This window comes from Setaria viridis, chromosome 2 (genome assembly GCF_005286985.2).
Source record: "Setaria viridis chromosome 2, Setaria_viridis_v4.0, whole genome shotgun sequence".
In the NCBI taxonomy this organism is placed as follows: Eukaryota; Viridiplantae; Streptophyta; class Magnoliopsida; order Poales; family Poaceae; genus Setaria; species Setaria viridis.
The window spans coordinates 8,090,852-8,117,138 of record NC_048264.2 but is presented as its reverse complement, the minus strand read 5'-3'; the positions used below and the strand labels follow the sequence as shown (position 1 = coordinate 8,117,138).

The 26,287-nt window shown below is 46.0% G+C and overlaps 5 protein-coding genes, 1 long non-coding RNA gene and 1 pseudogene across 6 annotated transcripts; 6 read left to right on the top strand and 1 right to left on the bottom strand.

Annotated features, from left to right (window-relative positions):
* The first annotated feature begins 3,486 nt into the window (after nucleotides 1-3,486).
* Nucleotides 3,487-4,989, top strand: LOC117842610 (protein LURP-one-related 15). Its single transcript, XM_034723095.2, has 3 exons — nucleotides 3,487-3,940; nucleotides 4,326-4,553; nucleotides 4,660-4,989. The coding sequence occupies exons 1-3, from the start codon at nucleotides 3,680-3,682 to the stop codon at nucleotides 4,798-4,800; spliced, it is 630 nt and encodes a 209-aa protein (XP_034578986.1). The 5' UTR covers nucleotides 3,487-3,679; the 3' UTR covers nucleotides 4,801-4,989.
* Nucleotides 4,990-5,204: 215 nt separating this feature from the next.
* On the top strand, nucleotides 5,205-7,165 carry LOC117842611 (protein LURP-one-related 15). Its single transcript, XM_034723096.2, has 3 exons — nucleotides 5,205-5,582; nucleotides 6,522-6,749; nucleotides 6,853-7,165. Exons 1-3 carry the CDS (start codon nucleotides 5,346-5,348, stop codon nucleotides 6,991-6,993), a joined length of 606 nt encoding a protein of 201 aa, XP_034578987.1. The 5' UTR covers nucleotides 5,205-5,345; the 3' UTR covers nucleotides 6,994-7,165.
* A 554-nt stretch (nucleotides 7,166-7,719) lies between these two features.
* On the top strand, nucleotides 7,720-9,497 carry LOC117845781 (protein LURP-one-related 15). The gene is made up of 3 exons (XM_034726864.2): nucleotides 7,720-8,202; nucleotides 8,854-9,081; nucleotides 9,166-9,497. Exons 1-3 carry the CDS (start codon nucleotides 7,936-7,938, stop codon nucleotides 9,304-9,306), a joined length of 636 nt encoding a protein of 211 aa, XP_034582755.1. The 5' UTR covers nucleotides 7,720-7,935; the 3' UTR covers nucleotides 9,307-9,497.
* A 4,166-nt stretch (nucleotides 9,498-13,663) lies between these two features.
* Nucleotides 13,664-16,700, bottom strand: LOC140221976 (uncharacterized). Its single transcript, XR_011897479.1, has 3 exons — nucleotides 16,445-16,700; nucleotides 14,809-14,898; nucleotides 13,664-13,881 (listed from the first exon to the last, which is right to left on the bottom strand). It is a non-coding gene; the product is annotated as an uncharacterized lncRNA (long non-coding RNA).
* Nucleotides 16,701-18,720: 2,020 nt separating this feature from the next.
* Nucleotides 18,721-19,924, top strand: LOC117845619 (protein LURP-one-related 15-like; annotated as a pseudogene).
* Nucleotides 19,925-20,297: 373 nt separating this feature from the next.
* Nucleotides 20,298-22,581, top strand: LOC117846558 (protein LURP-one-related 10). The gene is made up of 3 exons (XM_034727769.2): nucleotides 20,298-20,757; nucleotides 21,915-22,145; nucleotides 22,232-22,581. The coding sequence occupies exons 1-3, from the start codon at nucleotides 20,488-20,490 to the stop codon at nucleotides 22,370-22,372; spliced, it is 642 nt and encodes a 213-aa protein (XP_034583660.1). The 5' UTR covers nucleotides 20,298-20,487; the 3' UTR covers nucleotides 22,373-22,581.
* A 2,064-nt stretch (nucleotides 22,582-24,645) lies between these two features.
* On the top strand, nucleotides 24,646-25,448 carry LOC117844056 (protein LURP-one-related 15). The gene is given in 3 exon segments (XM_034724834.2): nucleotides 24,646-24,855; nucleotides 24,963-25,184; nucleotides 25,296-25,448. Coding segments are annotated over 3 exon segments (585 nt in total).
* The last annotated feature ends 839 nt before the right edge of the window (nucleotides 25,449-26,287 follow it).

Here is a 26,287-nt window from a genome sequence, read left to right as displayed (position 1 = left end):
CATTCGAGGGTTCTTGCAAGGATCTAGGTAATCACGGCAACACAACAATATCCTTTTGCAAATAAGCTACCCGCACGATGACCCCGCATCGGACGCTCGAGGGTTTGCACTATTTTTGTGATCCCCAACACAAAATTAGCGCCACACCTAGCCATATTAGAGAAGGGGCCGAGCTTAGCCCAGTGGGCTCAGGCCGGGCCGGGGTGGATCATATTTGCTTAGATTTAGATCTAGATCTAGCCATACAAAATAATTGGTTGGGTCCTAAGATACACTTTAAGCTATCTGAAATTAGATGTATTTCATATTAATCACAGTTAACTTTCCCCACCTATTTGTTTGAATCTTATTTGAAAACGTTTGTAAAAAGTTAGCTGATCGAATTGTATTAAATAAGTTTTATACAAAACTTAGATGAACGATTTTATGCTGAAACCATATCTTTGAGTAAGTTTTCTTGGAGAAGCTGAAAAGCGACAAAATTATGTGCAGAAGGTGTCTGAAATAGTTTCAAAAACTAAAAAAAAATGTCTTCCCAAGACGTTCTTATGATTAAATTCTCATTAAAATGTGCTCAAAAGTTATAGTGAAAATGTTTTTCTTGGTACAACATCTTGAAAATATTATGCTAAAAGGTTATCCGTATAGAAAAGTTGTGAGAAGTTATGCCATACATCGAAATTGGCGACTCGAATAATGCCTAGCACTAGCAGCCTGCTAGAGCTAAGCTTCATCAGCACGTCACCTACATAGCCTATGGCCACTGGCGGTGCCGGGTTCGTAGGAAAATTTGGCCGGGGAACAGCGCCGCGCGTACCATCATTCCATCAATGCAATGGTGATCGCTGCGGCGGCGAAGTGATGATCTGTTATTCTGTTACGAAATGACTCAAATGAGCAATCGTGGGCCAGGACTCAGGATGGGAAATGGGACGATGGAGCGGGGCCCATGGGTCGAGTCCGGAGGGGACTGGACGACGAAAAAAGCGTTGTCATGCTGATCTAATTGGGATATTACCTTGAAGCTCTCTCCTCGCACAACGTGCGTAAATTGTAGATCAATTCTTTTTTTTTCCCTTTTAGACGACCCAAGCCCAATTTACGCAGGCTCTCCATTTATTATTTCTAGGCTTGCTCGCTCTCCTCCGTCATTCCTAGAAAGGCCCAAACAGAAAAACCCATCAACACAGGCCCATGTAGCGTTCCGTCCGTGTTAACTGTGCTAACCTTTCTTCGGTTTTCAGTTGTCTTTTTTCCTTTTTTTAAAAACGGAAAGTTTTCTTTCTTTCTGAATTCGCTCGTTCCTCTCGCATCCAGTTCTGGTGAACAAATTGATTTTTTTTTCATTTTACAACAGGGACGCATCCGTTAAAAAATGACGGGCTGCATTTCTTAACAGGAGCGGAAGTAAATAACCTTCGTGTTTGGTTCTGGATCGAAGTGGGTTGGGATGGATTCAACCCATGTTTGGTCGCAAATGAGTGTGGGTTGGAGCCAACCCTCATAGGTATATTCCGTTCAGGTCATCCCACCGAAACGAAGGGACCGCGCCAACACAGTGAAACGGCGTGCGGCTCCGTCTCGCCTGCGCGCGAGAGGAGGCGCTGGAGCGCTTGCCACCAGGCCGGGAGGAGGCGCTGGCATGCTCGCCGTCGGGCCGTGGAGGTGCGCCGCCGGCTGGGGAGGAGCGTCGCCGGGCTAGGAGGAGTCGAGGCAGGGAGTTGCGCCGCCGGGGTGGGGAGGTGCACCGCCGGGCTAGGCGGGGCCGGGGCGGGGAAGAGCTAGGGCGGGGAGGTGCGTTGCCGGCCTCAGGAGGAGCGCCGCCGGGCAGGAGGAGGTGGCCAGCGGCGCTGAGGGGAGAGGGGGGCGCGGGAGGAGCCAGGAGGAGAAGGGGACGCGGGAGGAGCCAGGAGAGGGGGGAGCAGGTAGACGAGGGGAAGGGGAAAAACAGAGAAAGGATGATAGATGGGCTCCGCAACTGATAGGTGGGATCCACAACTAACAGCAACCCTCTCAACCTTCTCAACCAAACACAGGACTGGATTCAACCCATCCCTCTTCACCCCTCCCATCCAAACACGAGATGGGTAAGCTCCAACCACACAAAAATGGGTCGGCTCCAACCCAAACCACGTCGTCCCAAAACCAAACATACGCTAATCCGACCCTTCACGCATGAGTAGCAGTCATTATTACAAGTTGCGGTGAATAAAATACACGTTTTCACATGAAACGGTCGTCACCATGAAAAAAAATCCCAAATAGTTTATCTCATAACAGTCGGTCAAAGGTGGAAATGGAGCAAAGTTGGTCAAACAATTAACGGCGGCACCCCCATTGCCACAATTAACGCGTAAGCATGTAAAATAATGGCGCGTGATTTTGATTGGTTGCATTGGCATTGGCTGGGCGGATCTCATCCAAATGTATTTATGCGTTACGTGTCCAAAGCTGATGTCGGATAACTTTCATTAATTCCTTTTTCAGTACATAAAAAATATAAAGGTTGATCCAATGCACATGCTTACGCGTTAGATTAAGAAGTGAATAATACCTAACCCACTATCTTGAGTTCACCGAACCGATCAAGAAATTTTACTCAGCTAGAGTACCATCGCCGCCTCAGATACCATGGCCACAAGTACCACCCAAGAGAACGGTATCTAGACACGATATCCCTGTTCACACCCTATAGAGTCTCTCTATAGTAGAAACAGCACCTACGTTGATATCAGGGTGTCAGGGCATCGTTAGACCTCCTCCAACAATACACCATGTTAGCTAGCTCATAGGAATATATCTACCTATCATTATGCTTATGATGTGGAAAAGAGAGAATATGTGAAGAGAGAGTACTATCTTCTCGAAGAGTTAGCTTATAAAGACAATGTTTTTTATTGATGTGAGAGAGATTGCGGAAATTTTTTTCGAACAATGTGCTATAAGATAGATCATTGGATAGTATCTTTTTTACTATCTCTTTGGTAAGGTGGACAAGTTTAGAGCTAATACACTAGCTCCACTATTGAAGAAGACCTTAGGACCAGTTTATTTGAGCTGCAGCTTTTGAGCTTTTCGGAAAAGCTGATATTGTTTTTTTTTTCCTGAAAAGCTGGCCAACACTATCTTTTAGAATATGCATTTAGCTTTTTGAGCTCAGAAAGCTACGAAAAGTTCATAAAACTGAGCTTTTCAACTTTTTTGAGTTTCTAACTTTTCGGAAGCTGCATGAAAAATTCGCTGTTTGTTTAAGCTTGTGACTTTTCACGCTGAGAAACTTACCCTTAGAGCACCTTAGTATTATCGTCACTAGCCCGTTGCTGTACCGTACACACCCACACCACCCGCCAAGTCAGGAATAATTGAACATATAAATTTAGGTGGGAACACACAATTTGAAACATGGGTTTGTTAAAAGTAAATCCGTTTGATTGGTCAAGCAACAGAACACGTGAGCTTTTTATACCGCAGGCCACACGAAATTTCTACACACCGCGTGCGCGCGCCTGCCTCTGTTCATAAATTGAGATCGTCCAGACCCCAACAACAACGGCCTGCGAAACCGAAGCTGCTACGGCTAGGACAGCGAGAACGCGTGCCGCTGATCGAACTCAAAGCCACCGAGCAAGCGACGAGGTCTCCTGCACCGGCGCCAAGGCGATCGAGCTCCCCACAAATAATGGCGGCGCCCTACAACGACGGAGCTCCGGCCCAGGCGCCGACCCCGGTGGCGGTGGTGTCCCCGCCGCAGTTCTGCGCGCCGTACGCGGTGCCGCTGACGGTGGTCAAGAAGGCCATCAGCCTCTCCGGCGGGGACTTCGTCGTCACCGACGCCAACGGCGCCGAGATGCTCCGGGTAAAGGGCGCCGTCTTCAGCGTCCACGACCGCCGCGTCCTCCACGACGCCGCCGGCCAGCCCCTCGTCTCCATGCGGGAGAAGGTTGTTGGTGGTGTTTTTCTCTCTTTCATTCATGCACTCGACCAAATTCTTCCTGAGTACTCGTATATTATAGTCCCTGTTGGTTGACGCAATCGATCGTTGACTTTGATCTTCAAGTCTCTACTTGGTAATTCAGCTTAATTACTTTAATGATGGTAGTTCCAATTAGCAATGCAGAAACAATAGTCAATAGTCTGTTGTGTTGTTGACAGCTTCAAAAGATGTAAATTGTTTTGTCAACTCATCCGGTTTCCACGTTAATTTTACACACCAAATACTTCTGATGAACTTTAAAAAGAAACTGTCAGTGTTCCTTGAGTAAGTAGAGTGGGCATGCCAATGCCGCAGCATGATCTAACAACGACGGTGAATTCTATTCTGTCAGGTATTTAGCATGCACAACAGATGGGAAGTTTTCAGAGGGGACAGCACGAACGCGAGCGATCTGCTCTTCACAGTGAAGAAAGCTTCGGTGTTCCAACTGAAGACAGAGTTGGATGTCTTCCTGGCCGGCAACACCGCACAGCAAGCCTGCGATTTCAAGATCAAGGGCAGCTACTTCGAGAGATCATGCGCCTTCTACCTCGGAAACTCCAACAACATGATCGCTCAAGTGAGTACAAAATTAAAAGAAATTTGCTCGGTTTACCATATATCTTCTATATATTGAAATTGAAATTTTATCAGTATTTAGTGAGAATATGCGTTTGGTGCTGCAGATCAACCGCAAGTACACAGCAGCAAACGTGCTGCTCGGGAAGGACACCTTCGTCGTCACCGTGTTCCCGCATGTCGACTACGTGTTCATCGCGGCTCTTGTTGTGATCTTGGATGAGATTCACCGGGAGCGATTCGACTGATGATTCACATCGGCCTTAAAATTAAAGCTTCCATCGAGTTCAATAATGGCCTTGATATTGTCACAATGCTATCTTGTTACCAGCGTTATGGTGATTCCTTGTTGCATGAAAAATTGTGCTGCCCAGAGATCAATTTTTCAACTGTTTTAATAATGTGAATGTGATTGTAGTTTGTGGGTTGTCATGCAATGTCTGTCCCTCCCTCCCCCACAAAAAAAAGTGTTACCATTTGAATACGAATTATAATTTTCTGTTTTTTCAAAAACAAAGAATTACCATTTATTTTAGTATACGAATCCGAAATCTATAAATAAAAAATATCTGATATTCTGGCATCTGTTCGATGGGCCCACAAGCACCTGGTACATCCTCCCTTTGCTCTCTCCACCACCTTTTGTCGGGGGCGAAGGCAAGATAAACCGCCCGGACTCCAACAAGACAACTAGAGCACGACGGCACGTGGAAGCTCGCCGCTCACCGCCGATCGAATCCACCGAGCAAAGCCGCCGTTGCAGGAGAGGTGCCGAGGCGGCGATCTCAATCCCATGGCGGCGGCGGCGCCGGCAGCCCTGGTGGCGGTGGTGTCCCCGCAGTTCTGCGCGCCGTACGTGGTGCCCCTGACGGTGACGCAGAAGGCCATCAGCCTCTCCGACGGCGACTTCACCGTCACCGATGCCAACGGCGCCGTCGTGCTGCTGGTCAAGGGCGCCCTCTTCAGCGTCCACCGCCGCCGCGTGCTCCTCGACGCCGCCGGCCAGCCCATCCTCTCCATGCAGCAGAAGGTAAATATATGCACGGATCAGCCATCCATTTCTTTGTTTCTTTCCTTTGATTGGCTTGATCTGAAGTTCAGAAGGATCGACCGTTGTCCTAGAAACAAGAACAGAAAAAAAAAGAACAAACATCACTCTCTTGATGTATTCTCTGTTTTTCCCTTCTTTATTCGCTCTCTTGATCTATTCTCTGTTTTATTCCTTCTTTATTCAAAGTTGCTAAATGGGATTGGATGGTCGATTTGAGGGAGAAGATAGGAGCATGAATGCAGGATCAATTGCCGAGCTTAAGCAAAAAAAGTTGTGCTTCAAATCGTGATAAAGAAATATTTCTTCATATTCCACTACTTGGTCAATTTCATGGCATGGAAGGGCGTCTGCATTTGGAAATTGATGCTTCCTGACTCCTGAGTACCTGACTGAAGTGCTAGTTGACCACAGGGTACTCTCGTACTGAGGAACGGTAGCAATAGTTTAGTTCCCTGCGCAATCTCTGTCAAAACTCACAACTTGATTAAAAGAAATTTTACGATTTGGACTTCCAGGAATCAGGATTTGGGATGCTTCCGCAATCCAACTTAAGAATTCATACTGAGCATGATATTAAGTGAGCATCACATAGCAAGGTTCAAATAAAGATGAAGTCCAACAACTCAATATAACCATAAGGTTTTGCGAGAGAGTAAAAACAAAATAATTTCTGAACTTTGTTTGTGACAGAAACCTATTTTTAACTCTCTGTATTAGACTGTACTACAAAAAACAGGAACTTGTTGACAGATTTACAGGACATCACTCTGTTACCAACACATCCAATTTCCATGCATTTTTTTTACGTTAAATCCCCGTACCATTGCTACAAAACCAACAAGCCCTCTGTTTAATACGCTCTAGTAGGTCGATCATATATACCAGTTTAGCATCGCCTCACCGTGGCACATTTACCAGGTATTCAGCATGCACAAAAGATGGGACGTGTTCAGAGGGGATAGCGCGAAGGCAAGCGACCTGCTCTTCACCGTGAAGAAGAGCTCAATCATCCAGCTGAAGACGGAGCTGGATGTCTTCCTGGCTTCCAACACCGCGGAGCAGGCCTGCGATTTCAAGATCAAAGGCAGCTACTTCGAGAGGTCGTGCGCCTTCTACCTCGGCAACTCCAACACCATGATTGCCCAAGTGAGTACCCAAAAAGAAAAAAAAAAAGGCTCTGTTTCTAATCGTAGGTTTGGAGTTCTGCAAATATTCAGTAGCTTGATGTGGTTGTCATTTGGTGCTGCAGATGAACCGTCAGTACACTGTCTCGAATGTGCTGCTCGGGAAGGACACGTTCGGTGTCACCGTGTTCCCGCATGTCGATTACGTGTTCGTCGCTGCTCTGGTGGTGATTCTGGATGAGATTCACAGGGAACGATCCGACTGAAGACCACCACCATCAACTCCAAGCTTCCATCGAGTTGGACACAAATTTGACGTTGTAAACCGCGGTTGAGGGTTTTGCTTGTCAAATTATGCTAGCAGAATCAACTATTGAACTTTGTTGATTCATACTGTGTTATGCCGACGTTCAATAATGTGTACTACTGTTTTTTTAAGGCCTCGTTTGTTAGAGCTTCGGCTTCTCATAAAACGGCTTTAGCTTCGGCTTCTTCGGTGGAGTGGCTTTTTTAGTGAAGTTGAAGCCGTTTTGCAAAACGTTTGGTAAAACGGCTTCTCAATGGCAATATATGTAATTTTATGATCACTTAATGCTTGGAGAGAGAGGAGAAGCCGGTGAAGCTACTTTTTTCGGCTTCTCCTCTTTAGTGTAAGCCGTTTTGCGGCTTCTCCCCGGCTTTGGTGGTGAAGCCGTTTTGAAATTGACCATTTGGTAGGGCTTCACCAAAAATCGGTGGAGAAGCACCAAACGGGGCCTAAGCTAAATAATGTGTACTAATTCTGTGCCCTTTGTTGTAAGGAGTCCACTGACTTGTATGGGCTGCCACCCGCATTGGGCCCTTGAAATGGCCGAACTAGTCCATTTAGGAATGAATGAGGCCTCCTGAATCTGCTGGACATTCAGAAAAACCAGCCCACAGTTCACACAGCAGGGTTCGTGCATGATTTCTCATTTCTGGATTGGTTGATCGGCCGGATACGTAACAGGGTCGCTATGCGCCGACCTTCTTCGCAATTACACAGAAGATCTTCGCACTTTCCTTTCAAAGCTGTCACACTCCAAAGAGGAGCACACGGAAGCTGAAGCTGAGCCTTCGAGTACAGCAAAAGCGCGTGTAAATCCTTCGAGCACCACGACCGTCAAATACTCAAATCTATCCACCGGAGACGACAAGGGGATCGAGCCAGCTTCGTCGATCCGATCCCCATGGCCATGGCAGCACCGTACAGAGATCTTTCAGCGCTGGCGCCGGCGCCGGCACCGGTGGCGGTGGTGTCCCCGCAGTTCTGCGCGCCGCGCACGGTGCCGCTGACCGTGACCAAGATGGCCATGAGCTTCTCCGGCGGCGACTTCACCGTCACCGGCGCTGACGGCGCCGTCGTGCTGCGAGTCGAGGGCGTCTGTTTCAGCGTCGGCAACCGACGCGTGCTCCACGACGCCGCCGGACGGCCCATCCTCACCATGCAGCAGAAGGTAATACAGCGGATCCGGTCGGCATCTATTTCTTTCTTTCTTTTGTGGGCTCCATGGGAGTTCAGAAGGATTGGTCGTTGCTTCTACAATACTTGCAAAAATTAAAAGGGCAAATATCCAAGCAACCGGACTGTACGTAGTTGCAGCTATTTTTATGTTCTGGCGTACAAATACAAGTTTACTCAACAAGTATATACTTTAACCCGATTGTCAATTTCATGCGTGTTCGGAACATTAATATACTTTGACTGCGTTTTTTTGGTTGTCCATGTCACAAAACTATTTTGATTTAAGGTTTCGGGGCGTTCTAGCAACTGATTTTGTGAGATCAACCACTGATAATCATTCTCTTTTACTTATTCTTTTCAACTTTTTGGGGTGGGAGGGGGAGGAACATTCATAACTAAAAACTATGTTAACTGGTTTAGACTGAACTTCATTGCTTGAATAATGTAGGCATCACATACAAGAGTGCAGAACTGAATTTAAAACAAGCTAACTATTGTTTCATTATAAATTTTAGATGGTTTAACTAAATTAGGACAAAGCTAGGAATACACTTATTTTTGAACGGAATGAGTATGTAAATATACTTCAGTGTGTTTAGTATACCGATTCTGCGTCACCTCACAAAGAGCGCATTATCCGCAGGTATTTAGCATGCACGACAAATGGAAAGTGTTCCGAGGGGATAGCACGAGTTCACGTGATTTGCTCTTCACTGTGAAGAAAACATCAATTTTCCAACTGAAGACAAGTCTGGGTGTCTTTTTGGCTCGGAACACCTCAGAGCAGGTATGTGATTTCAAGATCAAGGGGAGCTACTTCGAGAGATCTTGTGCCTTCTATCTTGGCAACTCCAACGCCATGGTTGCTCAGGTGGGTAATATTGTGTCAAATTTCTAGTTTTATTTCAAAGTTTAAACATATTTTAGTAAACATGCCTGCCATTTGGTGCTGCAGATGAAACGTAAGTTTACTGTGTCAAATGTACTGCTCGGAAAGGACACCTACTGTGTTACAGTGTTCCCTAACGTTGACCACGTATTCATTGCGGCTCTTGCTGTGATTCTGGATGAGGTTCACAGGGATCGATCCAAATGACGACGTGACGTCATCGACAAATTCCAAGCATCCATCAAGTAGTTTCAATGCTACGGTCTACAGTGTTATTCGATAAAAAAAATCAGGCAGAACAAACTTTTGTTGATACACTACCGGAAATCTTAAAATTGCGAGTGTATTTTTTTTTTGCCGAGTGTTTTTTTTCGAGCACTCGGCAAACAAGCTCTTCACCGAGTGCCAAGCCAAAAACACTCGGTAAAAAAAAATACACTCGGCAAATCGGCGCTTTGCCGAGTGTCAAATAAAAAACACTCGGCAAAGCCCCCTCTTTGCCGAGTGTCAAAAAAAAACACTCGGCAAAGAGGGAGGTTTGCCGAGTGTAAAAAAAAACACTCGGCAAATAGGGGGGTTTGCCTAGTGTTTTTTTTGACACTCGGCAAAATAATAATTTTTTTTCCTCTTTTCACCATGAAATTTTTTCTACTCCCCACATACAACATGTGGTACTCCATGTTAAAATTTGGTATATTTTTGGATTTATTTGCTATATTTATTTAATTAATTACATTTCAAGGAAATTTTTGGTATAAGTCAAATTTGAACTGCAAGTGATTCAAATTATGGAACAAAATGAGTAGAAAAATGATATTCATGTTATTTGGCCCAATTTGAGACCTGACCCATGAAATGAAAAGAAATTTCGAACGTCTTGTTCAGGGAACACGACCATGAACGTGTGGTAGTAGTATTTTTAAATTGTAAAAAAACAAGCAAAGTCTGAAAATCATGAGATTTGTCATGATATGATGATATAATACGTGGAGGCTGTGGAAAAAAATTGAGAAGGTTTTGCACATTTCATCATGTACAATGATTACAAACCGAAGCATCTAAGAAGAAGAATAGTAACTTTGAGAGGATTCGATAAGATTTAGAGTCGAAGTGACGGTCGAGTTTGGTTTGACTACAAAACTTTTTGTATAGTCACTAGAGAACATATATTGGTTCGTGTGAAAATTTGGTATTTTTTTGAAACTGTTGGATATTTTTAAATTTTTTTTCAAAAAACTTTGCCGAGTGTCCTACGTGGGACACTCGGCAAAGAAAACCCTTTACCGAGTGTCCACGTAGGACACTCGGCAAAGGGCCAAGCCCACCCGCGCCGCTAAGACCCCCCCCACCCGTCCTCCGGCCCGCAACAGCCGCCCCCACACCCTCCCTCCGCGCGCACCCCCGGCCGGCCGACGCCCCCCCCTCCCCCACCTTCCTCTCCCGCCGCCGGCTAGCCGTCGCCGCCGCCGCCCCTTCCCTCCCTCCCTCCCTCTCCCTCTCCCTCTCCTACCGGCGCCCCTCCCCCTCCTCTCCCCTCCTCCCTCCCTCGCGTGGCCACCCCGCCCCTCTCCCCAGATCCGGCCGGATCCGACGGGGAATCCGCCCCTCCTCCCCGGATCCGGCGGGGACTCGCGTCGGGGGCCCCGGATCCGGCAGGGACTCGCGTCGGGGGCCCCGGATCCGGCGGGCGTGGATGGTGGCGGCGGCGGCGGCGTGGATGGTGGCGACGTGCTGGTGGTGCGGCCGACGGTGTCGGCGTACCTCCTCCGGTTCCGGCGCCGCCGCGTCCCCCCTCCAGATCCACCCCCTCCCCTTCCCCTCCCTCTCCGACGCGGGCGGCGCCCCTCCCCTCCCTCTCCGGCGCGGGCGGCGCCCCTCCCCTCCCTCTCCTCCGGCCCTTCCCCTCCCGGCTGGCGGTGGTGGTGGTGCTGGCGGCTGGTGGCTGGTGGTGGTGGCTGGCGGTGGTGGCTGACGGTGGCGGCCGGTGGCGGTGCTGGCGGTGGTGGCTGGCGGTGGTGGCTGACGGTGGCGGCCAGTGGTGGTGCTGGCGGTGGTGGCTGGCGGTGGTGGCCGGTGGTGGCCGGTGGTGCTGGCGGTGGTGGCTGGTGGTGCTGGCGGTGGTCGTGGCGGCGGCGGAACAGTTTTTTTAATTTTTTTTCAAAAATTGGATGCCGAGTGTTTTATGGCCACTCGGCAAAGACTTTACCGAGTGCGCGACAGAAAACACTCGGCAAATCCGTGTTTGCCGACTCAAAGTTTGCCGTGTGCCGTTTGCCGAGTGTTACACTCGGCAAACGGCTCGCCGAGTGTATTTTGCCCTTCGCCGAGTGCCCCTGGCACTCGGCAATTTTCTTGTTTCCCGTAGTGATAGTGGTGTACACTATTGTATTTTTAATTAGAATACTATTATTTGGTTCTTTGCTGCAGCGCATATGTTTGTTTGCTTAATGTTTTGGTAGGTGGAATTTACTAAAAAATTAATTACAAAAATAATTTGACATAGTAAGGGATAGAGTTGGGCCCAAGCAACAAGGGTATGTGTTTGGTTTGATGGTTGAAGTGGTTGGAATGGGTTGGACCCAATTGAGCGGGTGTTTGGTTGAAAAGGTAGTGGGTTGGCTTCATCCCAGTAAGGGAATATTCTCTCAATATCCGGGTTCGTTCGGTCCGCTCAAAACGAAGAAATTGATCTGACCTAGATGAACGGTGTCTTCCTCCGTTGTCTCTGCGTGCGAGGGAGGGTGGCGCGAGGCAGCTCCGCATCGAGCGGCGCGAGGCAGCTCCGCATCGAGCGGCGCTGGACGGGGCGGCGGAGAAGGCCTCGTGGGGCCGCGTCGGCCATGGAGCAAAGCCGCACGGGTGCGGCATGGAGGCGGGCTAGCGGGGAGCATTGGCGACGGTCGGCGGGGAAGCCGCGGCAGAGCCGGCGGGAGGCGGTGGTGACGACCGGCGCGGAAGCTGTGGCAGGGCCAGCAGGGAAGATGAGGTAGGGCCGGTGGGGAGCGGTGGTAACGGCCGGAGGGGAAGCCGCAGCGGAGCTAGCGGGGGCGGTGGCGACAGCCAACAGGGAGTCAAGGCAAGGCTAGTAGGAAGTTGAGGCGGATGGAGCAGATGCGGGTGGAGGTCTGGAGGATGAGAAAGAAGATAAGGTAGAAGAAAAAACATAATACAAGAGAATGATAAGTAGGCCCCACTGTTGACATGCGGGCTCCACAATCTACTGTAGCTAATGGTGTTAAGATGACATTCATCCTATCCCACCTAACCATTACAACATTACAATCAAACAAGAACATGGGTTGAATCCATCCTCATCAACTAAACACGAGATGGGTTGAACCCAACTTAGGTTGGAGCAGACCCAATCCACTTGATCCCGAAATCAAACACATGCTTAGCAGCCCAGGTAGTAGGTGGGCCTCCGGATCCTCGCAAGGACTTCGTTTCCTACCTCCACTCCCCCAACGTAGCAAAGTAGAAGTAGGCCATAGAACAATCTCCTTTTTCGGTAGCAGCAGACAGAACCAGCAGAGACAGATGGCAGGCTTAAGAGCATACCTTGATCACACCTCCGTGTTGCTCATACCGAAGTATCATATGAAATCAAAGGCTATGTAGCAATATCGAAGTCAGAGTATCGTATTAGAGACTATATCAGGCACCCTAACGGGCATATGTATACATTGGCTCAGAGGGAGTGCATATCTGCATGACATATTCTCTCGGGGATATCCAAACATGGGAGAAAGAAAAAAAAACTTCTCATTTTGTTTATATTTTGAGAATTTTGAAAAGAGCCTGTGTGAATTTAGTTTCGAGCCAGTGCCCCACATATACAAACCAACCAAATAAAGCTGTAATCTTTGGAGATCCTCCAGTATAGGAGAGGAAGAAGGGTTGGTTGGAGTGGTAGAAAATCCAGGTCGAGTAATGCGTCTGTTCCTCTTTTCTGCAATGGCCACTAGTAGAGAATTGGGCTTTAGTCCCGGTTGGTAGGGTGCAAAGATCCCGAAAATGCATCCGGGATAAACCAACCGGGACAAAAGGGGGGGGGGGGTCTTTTATCCCGGGTCACTCAACCGGGACAATATTACCAACCGGGATAAAAGGGGTCACCCACGGCCGACGTTGCAAAAAAAAAAAAATTCCCGAGCTCCCAGGAGGCCCCCCCACACGCGCACGTCGCGATTTTTCACGCGAAATATGCGCGTGCGCGGTTCGTGGGATTCGAACCCACAACCTCCAGCCTCGCGCGTAGCTTCCTTGCCATCCCACCTACACACCACATCTGACTATGTAGGGGATACTATCCTTTTGTATTAACTCGTGGGGGACCCTTTTTTATCCCGGTTGGAAACACCAACCGGGATAAAAGACCCCCTTTTATCCCGGTTGGTGTTTCCAACCGGGATAAAAGGGTTCGAGGATTTAATCCCTTTCCAGCCACCTTCCAGTCACCTCGTTGGGGGACCCTTTTATCCCGGTTTGAAACACCAACCGGGATAAATGATCCCCTTTTATCTGTCACACCCGGTTTTAAAGGCAAAACCAAGTGCTACCTATATGTATGCCAGGATCAAGTTTCATACATATAGTGACATCATTAGTGAATAACAGCAACAGTATCACGTAAAAAGATACAAATAAAGACTTACAAACCATCAGAGATATACAGCTTAATTATGGAAACGGAGGCTCCAAACTTCACAGGCAATCGACTAGGGCTGCGTACGCCTAGGACTCAGCACCATCTTCACAATAACTTCATAGCAGCTTCTTCTTCTGAGCAACGTTGTTTATAGCAAGGGTGAGCACTTGTCGTACTCAGCAAGTGTGAGGAGAATATGAATGCAAGGGTTAAACAAGGAAAGGCTGACCGGTTTACTACATTAAGCATTTTTAGTTGGTCAAATTTTATTAGCACCTAATTACTAAGGTATAAGTATATACCAACCCACAATTAATAGAAACATAAACATAAGCCATAAGCATATGGCACAACCATAACCATAGCATAAACCACAATCTAAATCCATCTTCAAGTATATTACTCATGTGAGGGTCCAGGCCGCTCTTAACCGTGAGCACGGCTGATCGATCAGTTTTACACTCTGCAGAGGTCGCACATCTTTACCCACAAGTCGCGTAAAAGCTCAAAAGAACTTTAGACCCAACCACGCTTGTGCTGATCAGGCACAATACCACACTTCCGAGGTGTGATTGCATAGGGACGCTACGAGGCCTTTACAAAGATTCATTAGTCAGTGGTAACCCGCTAAGGTTTCGGTGTCTGGCGTGCACCACCCATCCCAGGTAAAATGCAACGACTCAGTCCCCCCTCTTGCCTCATCACGAGTAAGGTCACCCCAGACTAAGGTTTCTAATTAATCAGCCAAGACCAGAGCCATTTAGTCTTGTGGTAGCACTGTTTTCCTAGGTGGTCGCTCCATGTTCCAATTAAATATTGTAATCTTGTAGCAACAAAAGGTATATCATAAACAGAATAAGTTCACCATGTTGTTCATTAGAACCACCATAACCCAAGTATAGCAGCTAAGCATAGCTACCCAACAGAAAGGTAAACCCAGGTTGGCAAGGAATAATCACAAAAACTAGGCAAACCTTAATAGGACCCATAAAATTTAATGCAAGCATATGCAATAGTGATTAAACAAAGTTATTAGGATAAAAGCACAAGGACACACTTGCCTTTTTCCAGCGACAAGTTACTTCTTACTGCTCTTCGGCTCTTGCTCTCTTGAAACTCTTAATCTTCAAAGCTTTCGAACAGCGATCCTTCTTCTCAAAGCAATCACCGGCACAATCATACAAGCAAACAAACAAATACAACTAAGAGCAGTACACCAAAATAAAAGGAAAGCTTTAAAAGAGCGTACTAACGACAAGGCTCGATCTAAGGTCACGCGAACGTAAGGAACGCTTAAAACGGAACTATGGTTGAAAAGATAAAGCTATCGAGAGTTTTGAATTATAAAAGAAAGATAAGAGCTACAAGCTTTATTTATTTTAGTTGAGAAAAGCAATGTAAAGATATTTCAGAGAAATATCCTTAGTTAGAATTAATCAAGTCATATTTATATTTTCATAAGAAAAGACGGTGTAAAGCTTAGTCCAATTTTATTTATAAATATTTGAGTACAATTTATGCAAATTAAACGTTTAATTTAAAAATAAGATACATGTAGACATCTAAGCGTATAGCTTTACATCTCGAGTTCAACTAAGTAGATTAAATTAAAAACACATTTATATTTATATTAGCCAAATTAATATTTAATTATGAAAACTCGAGATATAACCTATACAGATTTTATTTAGAAAACAAATTAAATAGACATCAATCAAGTTGAATTTAATTTATGAAACGTCGAGGTATAACTCTAAGTGGCTTTTAATTGGAAGAATTATTTAGGTAGGCATTATTCCAATTAACTTTAGTTTATAAAAAAAACCGATATATAACCTAATTGGATTTTATTTAGAAGAGGGTATGAAGTAGGCATTAATCAAATTAACAATTATTATGAAAAACAATGTTTAACACTAAATAGATTTTATTTAGAGAAGAACTCGTTTGTCAGGCATTAATCAATTTTAAAATAAATTTTATTTTCAAAAACATGTGTGAAGGAAAACATTACCACTAACGTGTAATTTACATCATTATGAATCTAACGCAACTTGAACGGACGAAAATGGAATTAAAACGTAGATTCTATGGGTTAAACAAGGTTGTAGGGGCCTAAACATAATTAACCGTAGACCTGAGGGGTTAGCAAGGAAAATTTGCAAGACACCAGGAATAGTGCTCGCAAATAATAGAAATAACAGGGTTAGATCCAAAAGATTGTGAGGCTCGGTTTAAATTGAATGGGACCGGAAAGATCGAGGGGTTTTCTGTGAAGTTGCCAAGACACAAGAATTAAGCTGAAAATTTGAGTTTTCCTCAGGGGCCTAATAGCAAAATCACCAACTCATCTTCAACCTTCCAACTCTGGTAACACGTTGGCCATCGACCGTGGCCTAGGCCGATCCTGCCGGCGGCGACGGCCGGGGCCGGGGCGGCTTGCGCGAGCGGCGGGTGGATGCGCCAGCAGGGAGGCTCGGCCGGCGGCTCCGGCGGCGCACAGGCGGTGGCGCAGCATGCAGGCGGCGGCCAGGGGCGAACGGACAGGCACCGATGGTTTCAGTTGCGTACAGAAAGAAAAGAAACAGGAGGGAGGGAGAGAGAGAGAAGGAGGGGTAGGTGGAAACGAAGTCCGATCTCGCGCATGAACGGCAAAATGGAACGATATCGACAAGGCGAACAAGATGGTGTGCTCACCTTCGGCAAGAGATGAGAAATGGCGGTGGAAAAGCTCGCCGGAGTTGGGGAGGACGACGGAGCCGACATCGGATTCATGCAATCCACCACACCACGGCGTAGAGCTCGAAGAGAGGAACTCTATGATGGTGTCGGTTTTCGCCGAAAGTCCACGGTTTCGCCGGAAAAGCTCGCCGGAGTTTGACGAAGACCGAACTTTGACTTCAGATCTATGGAGTTAGGAGATGCAACTCGTGAAAAGGTTTGCAGATCGGAAATCCTCGCATCGAGACGAACGCGGTGATATATATATAGGCCACACTCGGAAAAAGATATTTTCGAGTTGACTTTTTATTTTTCGGAATTTCTGATTTTATTTATCTGCGCGAAAACAATTCCAGAAATAGCTGGACTCGTTTTCTAAAGCGAGAAAAATACCTAGAAAATTCCGAAAAATCTGAGATAAATCTCAGAGATGGATTGGGACACAAAGAATCCAAATAAAATACTTGGAGCCCGTGAAAAGGATTATAGAGCCTTCCAAAAATTAGATTTAACTCTAGGAAAAGGAGAATAAATTCCAGAAAAAGATGCAAAAACCTCACAAGGGTCTGGGCAACGTCTAAACGCATTTTTCAAAATTTTGCACTCAAGAAACACTAAGATGCAACGACATGAATGCACAGACATAGAATAACATTATTAATTTATAAAAGCAAATAATTATTTTTCCTATACTAAATTTCCTGTAAAAGAAAATTAAATGTTGGGAAAATTTTAAAATTATGATAAAATTATTGTTTATTTATTCTTTTTATTCACATCCTGAAATTCGGAAATTTCAGGGTGTGACATTATCCCGGTTGGTATTACAAACCGGGATAAAAGGCTCTTGACCCTTTTATCTCGGTTGGTGTTACCAACCGAGATAAAAGGGGGGTCTTTTATCCCGGTTGGTGTTTCAAACCGGGATAAAATGCCTCTCAGAGTCTTTTTTTCCCACTAGCCTTTGCAACCGGGATAAAAGGTCCCGGTTGGTGAGCCCTCCACCAGTGACCCTTGCGACCGCATGTGGTGACAAGTGTGATCACAGAACGGTAGAGGCTGGGTCTGTGGAGCCTTGTACCAAGAGAAGTGTGCCCGACACGGGTTAGGGGATTGATGGGGACGGCCGACAAGGGAAGCGACCCTCTATGGTGCGCGGATGTCGTGAACCTTTTGTCCCGGACCAACTTTAAACCGGGACAAAAGGAGGCGTATGGAAAGGCAATTCTCTACTAGTGGGCTATAGCTGTGTGCTCGGAAATTGATCGAGCTCGGAGATAGCGCGGCACGGGCAGACAGCGACGACCGTCCACAATGGCGGCATGCACGCGGCGGAGCGTGGTGGGCCCACACTGCGCCACATGCGGCCTTGACAAAGAAGAGGCAATCAAGCGACTTCACCGTCGCCGACCGGCGACATTGGCGGGCATGGCGCGACGCCATCGATCCTGCTGCTGCTGATGTTGAGTTGTTGACGACGAAGAAGCTAGCTGGGGGGAGCTCTCGCCCTCTCTTCTCCACATGCTGCAAAAGGAAAACTAGCCCGCGTCATTTCCTTCCATTTATGGAGCGCGTGGATTAATTATTTGGATCGTTGGAGCGCGTGGATTAATTATCATTTCCTTATGGATAGGGTGGCGAGCAGTACTTGTATTGTACTTCAAATGTGACAAAAAAAGCTCGCCAAATATATAGCTGCCACCGGCACCGGATAGAAGGGACGTGGCAACACGGGGGCCGATAATATAGTATATTAGCAATATTCAAGTGCTAATAACTCTCAAATAACTACGTATCCGTTTTGCATATTTATATTTGTGGCAATTGAATAATCTATGAAATAAGATGTCACCAACTATATCTCACTGCAAAAAAAAATGATAATGATATTGTGTGGGGTCCACGTGTCATAGTAAGAAGTTGAATTGATTTGGCTAGGTATCAAACACAACGTCGGCAACGTTTATTCAACATATTTGTAAGCAATTTTATTCAAAACTCTCATCCATCATTGACCAGTTGATCAATTGGTCAAAGAGAAAATGAAACTATAAAAATACAGATTTGTGGTGATTATGCCTTGACCTGTTCTTCACCCCAATCATTTGAGTTTCCTGGGCCCCACCAAGGGAGATCTTTCCACAGTCCACGGTCCACGGCCAGTACGCGCCTTACCTCCACGTCCTCCCGTCAACTCAACCGTGTGTTATATATACTCCAACGGGCAAGGGGCAACGGCAACAGCAAACGAGAGCAACAAGCCTACAAGGACGACAGCAAGAATAATCCTTGCCGCCCCCGATCAAGTCCGTCGATCAAGACAAACTCTAAGCACCGGCGTCAAAGCGAGCTAGCGGCGGCGATCCCCATCGACGACCGATGGCGTCGCCCTCCGGCAACGAACCCCCTTTTGGCGGCTGCGCCGCCGGTGGTGGTGGTGTCACCCCAGTTCTGCGCGAAGGAGGTGGTGCCGCTGACGGTGACCAAGAAGGTCAAGAGCCTCACCGGCGGCGACTTCACCGTCACCGACCCCAGCGGCGCCGTCGTGCTGCAGTTCAAGGGCAGCGTCTGGAGCGTCCGCAACCGCCGCGTGCTCGTCGACGCCGCCGGACAACCCATCCTCTCCATGCACGAGAAGGTAAACACGCCGAGTTGGGCCATCCTACCTGCCCATCCATTTCTCTTCTTTGTTGCTTCTTTTTTGGGCATGATCAGATTCGGATGGATCGATCCTTCTTGCTCCGATGCACAAAGTAGCAAAGATCCAATAAACCCGAACAAAAAAGTTTAAATTGAAAATTCCAAGTCACCTGACCTGACTACATCGCACTACCAGGTACTCAGCGTGCACAACAGATGGGAGGTGTTCAGAGGGGACAGCTCGAACGCGAGCGACTTGCTCTTCACCGTGAAGAGATCCACGCTCCTGCAGCTGAGGACAGAGCTGGAAGTCTTCTTGGCCGGGAACAACACCGCCCAGCAGGCTTGCGACTTCAAGCTGAAGGGCAGCTACTTCGACAGGGATTGCGCCTTCTACCTCGGCGACTCCAACACCATGATTGCTCAAGTGAGTGTTCTAGCTACTTCTTCTTATCATGCTTTCAATTTTGTGCTTGAAAATGTTTAGATAACATATCTTATTTCGACTTTTTTGTGCTGCAGATAAGCCGTAAGTACACTGCCTCCAATGTCCTGCTGGGAAAGGACACGTTCAATGTTACCGTGTTCCCTGACGTCGACCATGTGTTCGTCGCGGTTCTTGTTGTGGTTCTGGATGAAGTTCACAGCAGGGACCGAAACTACTGATGATGAACAACAACTTCCATCGAGTTCGACGCGGGTCATAATTTTTACATGTCAAATTATGCTAGCAGCATACTGGACTTCGTTGATTTATGCTGATGTACATTATTGTATATTTGCTTTCGATTGAGGAGCGCTACTCTGTTTGATTGATCTTTGCAGTGCATGTTTGTTTGCTTTAAGTTTTGGAATAATAGTTGAATGTTCTTAACCAAAACGAGTCATGTCGTTTTTAGTTTGCTCTTTCGATTGAAGACTATTCTCTATAACTAAACGTGCATCGAATGTGCACATCAAGAAGGTTCGAAAGGAATTTAGATCCGGGACTACTGCCTCTCTAGTCCCAGGTCCAATTCATCCGAGACTTTGGACAGTGAGTACTGAGGTTAATTACCGTAATAAGTCTTGTTGCTTGAGTCAAAAAGTTCGAAGTTTCAGGCTTCACACCACGTTAAATTCGCATCACAAAAAAAGAGAGAGTTAAACTAGTGGATCAGCTCACTTGGCGGTTGGGTCACCAAGAACATGCACCGTCCATTCTTTTGGGTTTGGCACCAATCCCCCTATAATACAGGAGGTCCCTCGATTGGCTTCCTTTGGCAAAACATAGAGCCCCGGCCCAACGACTGTGCACGTCCGGCAAGAACGTCGTATGAGCCCCGTATCCAAACCGACGACCAGCCCCTTGCGCTGCTACCTGCGACGGCGAGACCTTGATGGCGGCGCCGCCCCTCCCAGCGCCACCGCCGCCGGAGCCCAGCGGAGGCATCGTCGAGCCGGTGCCGGTGGTGGCCCCGCATTTCTGCGCGCCCTACGTGGTGCAGCTGAGCGTGAAGGAGAAGTATGGCCTGCGAGAGGGCGACTTCACCATCACCGACACCAACGGCGCCGTCGTGATCAGGGTCAAGGGCGCCTTCATCAGCATCCACAACCGCCGCCTCCTCCTCGACGCCAACGGAAATCCCCTCCTCTGCATGCGGGAGAAGGTAAACCATGCAATTACTTGTTGGATGGAAAATGGAGCCATCCGTGCATTTCTCTGCTCTTCCGATCCCTTTGTAGATTCACTTGATGGGATCGGAGTAGATAATAAACTGATAAAGATGGGATCAGAGTAGATAAACTGACAAATTAAGATGGCTCCCTGGATATAGAAAAGAAATGGGCAGGATTCAAGAAAAAAAAAGAACAATATTAGGACCCTTTCCGATTGATTGAGCAATACATAAATTAAAGGTATAATGTTTTTCAGAATAGTATTGTTTAGTACAAATTTTGAAGGACCTAGATGAGTTGGAATGAACCACATGAAAAGTACGTTGAAGGATCTAGATGACCATTGAGAGTTTACGAACTCATATGAGAATGTGAAAATAGTTTAGGAACCCATAGTGTATTTCACTCATCCGATTATATCGTTTTAAATGTAATTATCTCATAGCCTAAATGGTTTAATGCATCAATGTGCAATATACTCCCGACATCCCATAATATAAGCGCGCGCAGTTCAAGATTTAAACTGAGATTCTTGGCCTACAGTTTGTCTTACAAAAAATATCATTGGACTTGTATTTAAAACTACTTTCATATGGCTACAATTTTGTTGCTACAAACATTATGGTATGGGAGATATTAAGAATCAAATGTTAGTATTGTGTAGATCATATATGTCAAGTTTGATCATGCCTTATATTTTGGGATAGAGAGAGTACGGTTTAAGCTTTAGCAGAAGGGAGGTTGAAACAATCCTTTAGAGAGGAAATGAGCTTCTTCTATTTAAGGGGTAGGAGAGTGAAAAAACGCGGCTGAGGTCCTGGCTTGATCATTTCGGATAGTTCTTATTATATTTTAGCTTGGGTCTTGCAGACCATTGTACAATTTATTTTCCTTCTCTGTAGTGGTCAGTAGCGGCCCCTCCTGTTTTCGTAAAAAAAAAACATGAGTATGAAGGTTAAAAGGATTTCCATTTATGAATTCATTTGTCACTATTCCTTTAAAAGGATTTCCATTTATGAATTCATTTGTCACTATTCCTAATCCCAACACTGTATTTCAACTGTTCATATTAATTGCCAAGGATAAAGTTTTTGATATGACAGGTAATACCAATTATCTAGCATCACTAATCAATGTGCATTGCCAGGTAATTAGTATGCACAACACATGGGAAGCGTATAGAGGGGACAGCACGAAATCAAGTGATTTGCTCTTCACTGCCAAGAAATCTTCAATCATCCAACCGTTTAAAACAGAGATGTACATCTACTTGGCTTCCAACACTTCACATGAGGTCTGCGATTTCAAGATGAAGGGTAGCTTCAAAGAGAGAGCGTGTTCTTTCTATCTTGGTAACACCAACACCTTGATAGCTCAAGTGAGTACAAAACTTGGTTGTGCTTCTGATCATGCTTTGAGGATTTATAGAAAGTTTGTTAACAAGTGTACAATCGGGTTATGCAGATGCACCGTCAGCATAGCGCCATGAGCACGTTGTTGGGAACAGACCACTATGGTCTCACCGTATTTCCAAATGTCGACTACGTCTTCATTTCGGCTCTTGTTGTGATTCTACAGGAGCTTCACACGGATAAAAATGATTGATGACCACAGGGATCCAAGCTTTCACGCATCGAGCCGTGGATGTCATATATGATATATATAATCTTTTTGTTTCTATTTTTAGAGCAACTCTAGCAATAGCTCTAAACGGAGACCCCTACATCTTAAGTAGGGGCTTCTAGGGACCTATTTTCTACAACTAACTCCAGTAAGGATCTCTAAATTTGAACTCCTATTTATTTCTTCTTTTATTTTCGCACACATCCTCTATGTATATTCTTCATTTCACACAACATTAATTCAAACTAAAATATTAATAATGCGTAGTGGACTATTTCTAAATTTGTGATTTGAAACACACGATCCATATTCAAATTCAAAATTTTTAATGAAAATGACCATATTCACAGCTCACTAACTTTAAAATGCAAAACCATCACACAGTTTGAACAAGCACGTGAGTTGAAGTTACATGCATCCAGGTGAAGCCACAAAATACAAATATTTTAACCAAGACTAAAAATGTTCTAATTTTAACAAACGTGCAAATAGACTTGGAGAGTGAAGACACTGGACCCTTTCAAGAACCGCAGCCTGCATTGTAAAAAATATGCAATCAGAAATGAAACATGCTACCATGTACCAAAATTCAGTATAAGGGACTGCAATACTAGAATGCTCAATGCATCAATTCCATATACCTGTGGATATACAACAACGCCATCACATCAAACAAAATTAAATAGGCCAAATGGAATGAACAACACAAGGATAAAATGATCGATAATGAAGCATGCTACCATAATACATACCTATTGTGATGCTCCATTGACATCACCACCTTTAAAAGAGTCAAACACACCATCAAACCTGCTGCCAAATCCACTATTGAAGGCAGCCATCTTTTGTGCTGCAATTTGTGCCCTCATTGCCAACACATAGGTCTTCTGATCCAGATCAAGGTGCTCACATCACAGAACATGATCCTCTGTTCTTGCTCCCAAATGAACTTTTCCTTTTCCAAGAATATCTTTTGCTGATGAATCATCCTCGTATCCTTCCACCTCTCCTCCTTCAGTTTTTTCTCCTCCTCCCTCAGTTTCTTCTGCTCTTTCTTATCCAAGATCAACTCCTCAATAGCTTCTTTATATGGACCTGCATCTCCTCCGATCTTCAACCTTTGATTTGCTTTCTTCCTTCCAATTGGCCTCTTAGTTTGGCTTGCCCGTGCTGAATTAGGAGTCTGACTCTTACCTTTCTCATCCCCCTCTTCTTCTTCAGGACCTTTCTCAGATAGTGTGGAAGACTTGCTGGGCCTTGATCTCTTGTGCAATTTATCTATTGCTTGAAACTTGGGACAATTCCACACCTTGAGCCAACAGTGAATAAACTGAAATGCCTTCTTTGGTGGCATGGTAGTGAACATTGCTTGGAGGTGCCAGCTGGAGTGGAGCACATCCACGCACGCCGTAGCCCATGCTTCAGCAAGAGCTCAGGCTGGCCTGGATCTTATCCTCCTCATGACCTAGCGAGGTCTTGGTGGGGAAAAGAGATGAAGAGGGAAGGAGGCAGCGCAGGCCTGCGCGCGGGATGAGCGAGATGGAGGGAGGTGAGCGGACTGCCGTGTGCGGGATGGAGGTGCGGGATGGAGGTGCGTGGAGTTTTCTATTCCGCGCCAAAATAACCGTGGATGGGGATCTTCGGAGGGACCCTCCAGGTCTGGGGAGTGTGGGAGGGAATTTAGAGGCCTCCCCAAAATGGGGGCTCTAGTAGGGACCCTGCTGAACTTCATTTTTTTTACTTAGCCTCCGAAGTAGGGGCTCTATTTAGAGGATCTGCTGGAGTTGCTCTTATTAGTGTAATTTAGTTCATGATTGCACGCAGAGAAAAATTTCACAGAGATTAGTCAAACTCATTTACTTATGCTGATGTATGTGAATGCATATTTTCTTTTTGGTTGGTCAATATTCAGTAATTGCTTGCTACAGCGCATGTTTGCTTGCTTGAATATGACGTACATCTGTTAGATAGAGTTTTGAATCAGAATATGAAACTTTTCAGTTGACACTTTAAAGCTAGCCCATCAACCAGCTGGGCCTGCATGCAATGGCTAGCAATCTTCGTAAAAGAATTATTTTGGTATTAATATTTAATTATAAATATTTTAAGGCAAGGATGAGTAATCAGGAAGGAGTCCGACAACTTGGCGCAGAATTTTTTTTTCTCTACGTATCTCCCAGGAAGAAACCCTCTCCCAGCACCAGCCGGATCAACCGAGAGCATCGCCGGACGGACGATCTCGGCTAACAATCCCAATGGCGTCGCCGCTGGCGGTGGTGGACACACGGTTCTGCGTGCCGCGCACCCTGCCGCTGACCCTGACCATGAGCCTCACGCTCGGCGGCACCGTCACCGACGCCAGCGGCGCCGCCGTGCTGCGAGTGGACGCCCCTCTCTTCGGGTTCCTCCACCGCTTCGTCCTCGCCGGCGTCGCCGGCCGGCCCATCCTCTCCATCCAGAAGAAGGCACGGCACGCTTGTCTCGCATCACTCAAATTTAGTCTCTCGGGTCGTCCTGCAGCTAATTCAGGTACTTAATCGTACGACGGACATTGGCACATTGCATTTGTCAGGCATTTAGGTGGGAAGCCTTCGGAGGGGACAGCCGGGACGCGAGGGACCTGCTCTTCACGGCCAGGAGATCGCCGATCTTCCAGGTGAGGACGCAGATGGGTGTGTTCCTGGCGCCGAACACGGCGTGGCAGGGCGCCGCCTGCGGTTTCACGATGAAGTGCAGCTACCTCGATAGATCATGCGACGTTTATCTTGGCAAATCCAGCACCAAAATCGCCCAGGTACGGCGAGAACAAGAATCTTTTAATTTGTCTCGTTTATGATGATAATGGTTTGACGTTTTTTTTTTGGTTTTGTCGATGAGTACGTTTATCATCTGGTGCTGCGTGCAGGTGCGCCGTAAGTTCTCTGCAGCAGGCGTACTGCTCGGAAAGGAGAAGTTCAGCGTCACCGTGTTCCCGAACGTCGACTAAATGTTCATCGCGGCTCTTGTTGTGATGCTAAGCGACATTATTCACACGGCTGAAACAGACAGACGACGATAACAACAGGTCCACAGCGATCCAAGCCGTTGATCGAACTAGGCTTGTACTGTCATGTGACATGCCATCCTATATATGCTGCTGCTGCTAATACAAATAGTGTAATCCAATCGAGAGTAGCATGCAAAATTTTGCTAGCTGGCAGGACCGTCGACAATTTTGTATTTGCTTTTCGTTTGATCATTCTATACAAACTATTTGGTCAGGGCAGATGACTTGAGTAAGAACAATGTTTCTGACAAACACTGCGTATTCTATGACTGGTAATGACCATCTATACAAATACTCTGTCTCATAATAATAGAATATACTTGCTAAACGTAAATAAAAAGTTAAAAATATTTGACTTTAGGCAAACCTAAATGTGATAATATTTTTTGTGGAGGGAGTATTTCTTTTTGATAAAGATAAATATTACTTCAGTAGGCTAACATGTACTCTCTTTGTTCCAAATGGTTGGTTACGTCAAACCTCTCAAACTTTGTTAATTGCTCAATTTTCATAATACCAAATAAATACACTATAAGTACATAATTCGTGGGGGAATTTGATAATGAAACTAATTTGTTGTTGTAGATGTTGGTACTTTTAATTTTCTACAAACTTGTCAAATTTAGATAGGTTTGATTTGGGACAAAACTAATTAAAATTACCAAGATTTGGAACGAGTAGTTGAAATTAATGCAGATTCTCTACCCTTCTTCCATCCGACAGCCACATATGGTTGCCTACAATGATGTACTATACATATGACCGGAACCTTGAAATTGAAATTGTCGTGGCCAATCGACAAGCACCAATATCAAAGTGAAAAGGACACCCCCCAGAATGTCGTAAACGTA